This window comes from Poecilia latipinna, unplaced genomic scaffold, assembly GCF_001443285.1.
Source record: "Poecilia latipinna isolate Pla-1442-1.1 unplaced genomic scaffold, P_latipinna-1.0 Scaffold287, whole genome shotgun sequence".
Lineage (NCBI taxonomy): Eukaryota > Metazoa > Chordata > Actinopteri > Cyprinodontiformes > Poeciliidae > Poecilia > Poecilia latipinna.
The window spans coordinates 212,551-221,395 of record NW_015112903.1 but is presented as its reverse complement, the minus strand read 5'-3'; the positions used below and the strand labels follow the sequence as shown (position 1 = coordinate 221,395).

The following is an 8,845-nucleotide window of genomic DNA, read 5'->3' as shown; positions in this document are numbered from 1 at the left end:
ATTATCCCTCGGTGTATCTTGAAGCAAAAACGTTGTCAGATTTTTTTTTCTTTACTTTGTTTTTTCTTCAGTGTTCTTTAACTACATTACATAAGTCAACCTATTTCTTTAATTACTTTTGCAATTAACTTATTAGGAATTTTCTCACCTCCATATTGAGCTTACCAGTCCAAAAAAAATGGACTGGTGAGCTCAATATATATGTAAAGGTAAAAGGAAAACACTGCACATGCTACTGTCTCTTAAAAAGGGCAATGCATCGAGAAAATAAAACAAACATTTTGTTTAGCCCATTGTCAGTCTTTCCTCCAAACATTTGGCATTTTCTGTTCACATTAATTATAATAAAAGGCTAGTTTATTTTTTTTTTAAAATAAACAGCAACAGTCTTGGAAAAAAAAAAAAAATTTAATAACTTTTTACAAAATGTACAAGTCCAGGGACGATCCCTCCCGGTCTCACAAATTTGGCCCATTCCTTCCTTCCCCATGTAAAAACACACTTTAAAATAGACAATTCTTCCAAACAAACTGGTGGACATCTGAGCTATAAAAAGGAAAACCTATTACCTCAGCACGTTTGGCACATTTACAGATCTCGTACAAAAACAGGACATTCAAACCCCCTTGATGAGAATGGCCTGCCATATAAGGGCTTCAAAATGTCTCATATGAACATAGAACAGCTAAGAAACTCCACTGATAGTAAAACAAATCTGCATCTCTTCAGAGGGATGTTATTATGGTGTACGTAGGAGCGGATTTACAAACGCGGCCTGGGCAGCGTGTGGGAATCGGCAGGTGTTACGTGCTGTTCATCAACTTCCTTTTCTTCAACCGGTCCCGCCAGTCCTCTGGTAGTGCCTCAAAGTTGGCGTTTTTTGAAGCTTTTCCCCTTGAAAAATCAAGAAAAGCAAGCATTAAAACAACCATCTAAAAGCACAAGAGAAGAAAAACTATTTGAATAGCACAGATTCAAGCTCATGGTAACACAGAGACGTACGTCATGAGCTGCTGTTGTTTCCACTCCTCAATGCTCTTCTTGTTGAGCAGATCTCTGTCTTCGTCACTGGAGCTGCTCTTCTCTTCCTCGTCCAACTCTTTTTGGATGCTCTGCCACTTTTTCACCAGCGAAGGCATCTTTGTCTTACTTTTCTTTGGCTACAGAAACAAATAAATGAAAAATGGAAAAGTCAGGATAACGGGTAGAAAACAAAATAAAGTGACAAGTCGACAAGATGGAGTCAAAATGACAATTTACCAAAGAAGGACAGATGGATGAGCAGACAACAGGATGGACAAATTATGGTAAAATGAGCAAAACGTACATAGAAAAGGAAAAAAAAAAATTTAGATGGATGGATTACCTTATGAGTGAATGAATGGCCAGATAAATGAATGGATGGATAAACAGTGAAACAAACAGATGAATAATAGATATATGCATAGACTAACAAAACGATGGATGAATGAAAGCCCTTAGATGAAGATGCAGGTTTTTAATTTGATACAAAGCCTGATTCATTTCTCCTCCCTTCCCCCAAACACCAACCTTATCCTTTTTTGTTTTCTTGGTCTTGTCTGCAGGTAAAGGTTTGGCTGCAGCAGGTTCAAAAGCTGGCTGGGAGGGAGGCAGCGGCGGCTGAGGTGGTAACACTGGTACAGGGGGGGCTGGAGGTTCGCAGGGGATCAGAGGGGCAGCCACAGCCGGAATACCCCAGTAGGCTGCTGCTGGCATTAGAGGTGCTGCAGAAAATGGAAAAACTTCAGGTATCGGCTGAATAAAGACGAATGGTACCCAGACATTTTTGCTGAATCGTTTGAAATGATTTCACTAATCGGAAATTACATTAAAATCTTAAAAAGTTGGGAAAAAAAAAAAAAAAAAAAAAAGGAGAAATACCGTGGAGGATTTTTACTGTGTTTACCTGCAGGAACTGGAGCCTGAGTGTAAAGAATGGGACTGCTGCCAATGGTAACAGTTTTACTCCCCTGACCAGCTTTCCGTTTCAGTCCCTTTCCAAAAGGAGCCGACTCTATGATCTGTATCAAGAAAAAAAGAACAGGTTATTTAGTTATCAGATGTAAACTAGCTTATAAAAAAAAAAAAAAAGTGATTGCTCCTTCACCTTCATGTTGACAGAGCCACACCTCCCGCTGCCGTCCTCCTCCGTTCCAGGAGCAGGCGGCTCCTCTTCGTTGTCGTCGTCCACATCCATCTCAACCTCCATGATCTCGCCATCGCTGTCGGGGGGTGGGGGAGGTGGTGGGGGCGACTCTGGAGGGAGGGGAGGGGGCGGAGGGTCGTTGGAGGGTGGAGGAGGGCTGTTGGGAAGGGGTGGCTGGGACGGGGACCAGAAGGAGGACGAACTGGGCTGAGGAGGCGGAGGTGGAGCAGCAGACGAGAATTCTGTTGAATAGTGAGAAGGAAAACAAACAGAGGTCAGGCGGGGACGTCATAGTTGTCGTTTAAAGCAACGTATTGAATGAAGGCAAAGATAAACTTTGATGTCCACTTGCCTTTCATGCAGAACAATTTAAAAGGATTTAAATTTATTGGCATCTTTTAATGTATTTCTAATATTGTATATAAAAAAAAGACTTAAGTGGTTAAATGAAAAATCCTCAGAGTGAGCCAACCTTTTATCCGATTAATCGTCACAATGATTGATTATTAATTGTTAGTTGCAGCTCTAATATGTCAGTGTTGTACAGTGCCGTTATTTAAATAACATTAACAGAACCTTTAGGTTTTCCTAATTTAGAAAAAGTTAAAAACATTTTATATGTTCCATAATAAAAATACTTGCATAGCAAATACAAGCACAGAACTCTACAGGTTTTGATGCTTTGCCAACACTGACCTGAAGCCCCACCAGCTGGTCCAGATGTTTTTGTCTCCTCCTGGCTCAGATTCTGTGTACTTGGAGTGTCTACTGCGTCCTCCGTCTTGTCCTCCTCTGTTGGAAACTCCCACTGGGAGGCACCAGTCCGGTCCCTCACATAGAAATACCGCCTGTGCTCTCTAAAGAATGGAACAACAGACATAGAAAACGACAGTCTCAACTGCTGTCCTTGAAACTGGCAGAGCGGCATGATCACCCTGTGACGGTGGGGCAAGGAAGTAGGCAAAATGGCAACAACAGGGGAGCAGGAATGTTTGTAATGGACAGCAATGGTTGCCGTCCAGGAGAAGGGCCCAATTGTGGTGTCGATATGGGTGTGGATAGAGGACCCACCTTGCTTTAAAGAATAAATAATGTAAAACAAATCATCTCTAGGTCCCGAAAGTAGCTTTCAGCAGCTCACATCATGGTTGTCACATTTGCTCTGTTTTAGACAACCATTCCCTCCCAGATTCAGGAACAAACCAGGGAGGAAACACCATTATCATGTTCAGCCATCACATATCAGGAAATAACAAATCACACAATCCATTCATTTTACATTAAAAATAACAAACAAACAAACAAAACAAAAAAAAAAAAGATTCAAAATAATATATGAAAAACAGGAAGACAGATAAAATAGAGTTGGTCTGACCTTCTGGTTTCCCGTCATTGCTCCATCTTCACACTTTGATGCATGACACTTGTCGCTCCCCGGGTCTCACTCTGTCTGCTTTGCATCATGGGAGTCGTAGTCCTGTAAAGCGCAAAGCTCTCCCAAGAAACCCCCTAACATACACCCCCTCCCAAATGTTTCACCGAATGAACCCAGAATCGGGCTGAGCAGTCAGTAACTGGGACATGGAGTCCTCTCTGTGGGAGCTCCAGTTAACAGGAAGCAGGCTGGCTCAGAGCGGATGCTCCCTTAAGGTTTGTACCACAGAAACCTGAAGTCTATTTCTGGTAATCCACTCGGACAGGTTAAGTTTCTCCCCCAAGTCATGTTACAAAGGCTGCAGCCTCGGCATAGAGCGGGGGACTCAGGGGGCTGCTGTGACAGCGTAAGATTTCTGGGGGACGAGGGAGGTTATAGATGTGAAAGGTAAGGAGCGCGTACCTGTCCCAGTGGCAGGACCAGCCTTTAGGGGTGGCGTTAAGTTCATAATATTTTATGTGTTCAGCAGCTTCCTGCAGCTTGCGTCGAAGATAGGCCCCGTTCAGAGCACCTTCCCTCCAATCAGCAATCCGTGTCTAAAAAAAGAAGCGCCACGGGGAAGATGAGAAAGAAGCAATTGCAGTAGGTTTCCATAGAGGCATGTCCAGTGATGGATTATTATGAGGAGTTCAAATATTAAAATCTGATACAGGCTTGTGCAAAATTAATGACAGAACCTGCTAAATATTTCAGAGGTCACAGCTGAGAGCCAGAATATGGAGCCAATCTCTCACCTCGGTTTGCAGCAGGAGCAGGTGAAAGTTTGAGATGGTCTTTTTGTTTATCCCCAGGAACTCCATCTTGCTAGTTAGGGTGTTTGCTAGTTCTCCAATCTGAAACTGCATATTTAGTATTAATACATGCTGAGATGCACCAACAAAGTTATATTTATATAGACAGTAAAGAGAATGTTAAATTCACCTTTAGCTCAGGGGTCTCCACCTCGTCCTTGTTGGGAAGTTTTGAAACCCCCGTTTCCTCTGAATTATCCGTTTCCTTTACTTCTCCTTCTACGACACTTTCGGTTTTAGGCAGAGCTAAAAAGCACATACAAACAAATGTTCCCAGTGAGATTTTCAAAATCCTAATTAAAATACACTGAGGTGCTGCTATGTCAGAATGAAAAAATGTAAACTTACTCGTCTCTGCGTTATCCAGGAAGTCTGAGCCTCTGCTGTTAGAATCGGGGCTGGCAACACTTGGAAAGACGGCCTTCCAGCGGTTCTTCTTCAGCAGAGCCCCACGTGATCCTGCAGCATCTTGGCTGGCCTCTGACATCGGACTGGAGCCCCCTGCGCTCCCGTCGCCCTCTTCGAGTGCCCGAAGCTCTGCCTAAAATCGGGTAACAACGGTGAGTTACGTTAGGCAAACCATTGGTTGCAGACTTGGTTTAAAAATCACAAGGCATTTATGAAAGGTTTACACCTTTGTTGTAAAGACAGGAGAGGAAAAAAAAACTGCAAGAAAATTTTTTTAAAAAGTAATGCAAGACTACCAATTGTATCTATCATGTTTTTTAGACTTTTTCCTAGGTGAAATATTCAGTAGAAGCACCACAGCTGGTGTAGTGTCTGCTGCTTCTTAATGCAAGAAGTCCAGCAGTGAAAATAAAGACAACTTTAAATTCACATTAATATCTGCAAAACTCACCTTTTTCCTTTCTAGAGCCAGTTCCAGTTCGACTGTGTCCTCCTCTGCCTCCTCTTCGGCATCTGATTGGTCTCCTGACAGCTTCTTACTAGGAACATCTTTCTGCACTGTGAGGTTCGGGTCTGATTCCAGAAAGGGTATAGAGGGAGATCCTACAGGCTTAGCAGCTTCCCCATCAGAATCCAAACTGTTCTCAGTCTCATCTAATCCCTTCAGCAGCTTTTTCCTCCATTTTTCCTCTGCTTCTTTCACCTCTGAAGGAATCAGCGGACCAAGGAGAGAGGCAGCCACTCCCTGACGCTCCTCCTTTTCACTTGTCAGAGCTACAACACTCTCTACAATCTCCTGTTGGCATCAAACACAGACGTTATAGTTACAAACTTTGAAGGATTACTATAAAACTGACAATCTCAACGACACTCGCCTTCGCTTTTGTCTCTTTTGAAGCGGATGAAGCTGCAGTAGCAGCAGCAGCAGCATTTTCTTCTGCATAATAACCTGCACCGGCTGTGCCATTCCCATTCACACTGGTGCTACAAGGAGAAAGCAAACATTATCTTCACAGACACCTACGCCGTTGATCACAGTAAAAAAAAAAAAAAAAAAAAAAAAAAAAAAAACATAAGGCTTTTTTTTTTCTTTTAGTTTTACCTGTTCTCATAATGTCCCAGACTTTGCACCTGATCGGCTAAATAGTGTGGCAGCTCCCAGGACACTTCATTAGTCAGAGTGTTCCAGTAGTAATAGCAGCCAGAGTTCTCATCCCAAACCTCCTGCCAGTCTCCCATCTCCACACCCACTGGAATACAAAATGATCAATTAATCAATCAAATTTTATTTGTATAGCACATTTCAGCAGCAAGGCATTTCAAAGTGTTTCACATAATTAAAATAAAAACAGCATGTGAGAAAGAGATTTAAAAAACATAATTAAAACGTAAACAGTGAGAAAGAGAAATAAAAAGCTGTAGAACTTTAGTTGAGACGCTGTCTACTGGGACTCCAACACTTTGGACTTTAGTCAAAACGCCGTTTGACAAGGACTCTAACCTCTCTGACTTTTTTTTTTAAAGATAAAAACATTAAAATCACCGAAACAGTGAGAAAGAGAAAGACATTTTGAAAAAGATTAAAAAAGATAAAAAGATAAAAACCCACACCCCTTTGAGGACTTCAGTTAAATGTTGTTTAACTGGGACTCAAACCTTCTGGGACTTTAGTCAAAAACACCATTTGACAAGGACTCCAACCTCTAGGTTTTTAGTTGAAACGCCGTCAACTGGGACTCTAAACCCTGTAGGACTTTAGTTAAACGTCATTTAACTGGGACATTTTCCGGGGGGCTTTACATCATTAAAACGTAAACAGTAAGAAAGAGAAATAAAAAGAAATTAATAAATAGATAAAAACTAAAGATAAAAACATTAAATACATCAAACCCGCACTCTAACCCTAATTTAGCCATAAGCAACTCTAAACAGGTGGGTTATAAATTGAGATTTAAAGGCACCCAGTGTTTCAGCTGTTTTACAGTTTTCTGGAAGTTTGTTCCAAATCTGTGGTGCATAGAAACTGAATGCTGCTTCTCCTCGTTTGGTTCTGGTTCTGGGGATGCAGACCAGACCAGAACCAGAAGATCTGAGGGGTCTAGACGGTTGGTACAGCAATAACAGATCTTTAAGGTACTGTGGTGCTAAACCGTTCAGTGATTTATAAACTAACAACAGTATTTTAAAGTATTTTCTCTGAGCTACAGGGAGCCAGTGTAGGGACTTTAAAACTGGTGTTATGTGCTCTATCTTCCTGGTTTTAGTGGGAAGGCGAGCAGCAGCGTTCTGGATCAGCTGCAGCTGTTTGATTGATTTATTGGACAGTCCTGTGAAGACCCTGTTGCAGTAATCAATGCGGCTAAAGATAAACGCATGGATGAGTTTCTCTAGATCGCGCTGAGACATCAGTCCTCTAATCCTGGAGATGTTCTTCAGGTGATAGAAGGTCGACTTTGTGACTGTCTTAATGTGGCTCTGAGGTTCAGGTCAGAGTCCATCACTACTCCCAGGTTTCGGGCCTGATCTCTGGTTTTCAGTTGTAATAACTGAAGCTGTGCACTGATTCTAGTTCGCTCCTCTTTAGGTCCAAAGATAACTTCAGTTTTGTTTCTGTTCAGCTGGAGAAAGTTTTGGCACATCCACACATTTATCTGTTCTAACGCACATGCACATGTTGTGTTGTTTCGAAATTGTTGACAGAAGAATTTATTGGTTGGGTACCAATCTGGTGGTAGCATCGCTAGATCTGGGGTAATACTGTAACTAAATGCTGCCTATAAAGAAGAATTCATCACAAGATGGTTTCTACAAGTCGTACAATGTAGAATAACTTCCCTTTGAAAATGTACACGTTTCTATAAACTGAAAATATAGCTACCTCCGGCTAGGGAGTACTGCGTATTGTACTCAAACTCTGTGCTTTGTTGATCATGACCATCCAGCGCAGATTGCTGCTGAGCTTTAACCTCAGGTCGAGGCGGGTTGGCATTGGAAACGGAGGCAGGAGCCGCTGCATCGTCTGCAGCTGGCTGAGTTGTGATGGCATCAATCTCCTGAAGTGGGAGAAACAGTAGAAACAGAGTTATTGAGCAATACAAAAGACATCATGCCCTTCTTATTTTTTTTCCCATAAATTAGTGGAACTTATCTTTAACCAGAGAACTAAAGAGAATGTCTCACTAAATTTGAAGGCTATTGAAAGAAAAAAGTGATTCAATCTATAGTTATGATGTCGGGTATATATACTCACAGCCATGAAATTGGCCAGGGTACTGTCGATGTCTGCTGACTGGTTGTGTTGAGAATTTGAAGCTGAACGGCTTCCACCATCTTCTTCATCGCTGTCTTCGTAGGCTCCGAGCAACGACAGACCCTCTATGTCAGAATGAAAAACAGAATATCTTACTACTTGAGAAGCATCTGCAAAAACTACAAGCAGACAAACGGATCATGCGGCTGAAAATTTCAGTCTATTTTTTTTTTATTACTCTTACAAAATTTAACATTTTACCATACAATAAGCCAACTGTCAGTTACTAGTATCAAGATATATTATCAAATGATAATATAACATATGCTTTAACAGCAGGACCCAAATGAAACTTGGCGTTACAGATCTGTAATTTCATCTTTAAGAACTTCATCTCTGTCGTTGTTCAACCAGGAATGTTATTTTTAGTCTAAGAAATATAACTAAGTCTTCCATACAATCGAGGAATCAATCCATAAGCTGTCTTAATCGGCATGGTTACTCGGATTAAAATAATTAAACTCACCTGTGGCTTTTACTGTTTGCGCTTTCATGCTTGTCCGTTTAACAAATCTGTGCCCATCGCCGTCTTGTTCATCTGCACCGAAGAGGCAGAAAAATAGCATACAGTAAACCACGTTAGTCGCTAGCAGACTGGCTAGCTAACAGCTAATCATTAAAACAGCATCTACAACTTAGTCTACTTTGCTCCATTAAAAAAAAAAAAAAAAAAAAAAAAAAAAAACAAAAGGCTGCGGGTTTTTTTTTTTTTTTTTAAACCGGGGCCTCCAGAG

The 8,845-nt window shown here is 41.4% G+C and overlaps 1 protein-coding gene across 1 annotated transcript in view; it reads right to left on the bottom strand.

Moving 5' to 3' along the window:
- Nucleotides 1-565: 565 nt before the first annotated feature.
- Nucleotides 566-8,845, bottom strand: part of fnbp4 (formin binding protein 4) — an 11,710-nt gene continuing 3,430 nt past the window's right edge. Inside the window, exons 2-17 of the mRNA XM_015034069.1 lie at nucleotides 8,578-8,649; nucleotides 8,052-8,176; nucleotides 7,680-7,854; nucleotides 5,904-6,051; nucleotides 5,677-5,785; nucleotides 5,253-5,597; nucleotides 4,742-4,934; nucleotides 4,524-4,639; nucleotides 4,337-4,441; nucleotides 4,005-4,138; nucleotides 2,864-3,024; nucleotides 2,129-2,409; nucleotides 1,928-2,042; nucleotides 1,552-1,745; nucleotides 1,003-1,160; nucleotides 566-894 (exon numbers count right to left, since the gene is read on the bottom strand). Coding sequence (XP_014889555.1) covers nucleotides 804-894; nucleotides 1,003-1,160; nucleotides 1,552-1,745; nucleotides 1,928-2,042; nucleotides 2,129-2,409; nucleotides 2,864-3,024; nucleotides 4,005-4,138; nucleotides 4,337-4,441; nucleotides 4,524-4,639; nucleotides 4,742-4,934; nucleotides 5,253-5,597; nucleotides 5,677-5,785; nucleotides 5,904-6,051; nucleotides 7,680-7,854; nucleotides 8,052-8,176; nucleotides 8,578-8,649 — 2,522 coding nt within the window. The 3' untranslated portion in view covers nucleotides 566-803. The remainder of the gene's footprint in view (nucleotides 895-1,002; nucleotides 1,161-1,551; nucleotides 1,746-1,927; nucleotides 2,043-2,128; nucleotides 2,410-2,863; nucleotides 3,025-4,004; nucleotides 4,139-4,336; nucleotides 4,442-4,523; nucleotides 4,640-4,741; nucleotides 4,935-5,252; nucleotides 5,598-5,676; nucleotides 5,786-5,903; nucleotides 6,052-7,679; nucleotides 7,855-8,051; nucleotides 8,177-8,577; nucleotides 8,650-8,845) is intronic.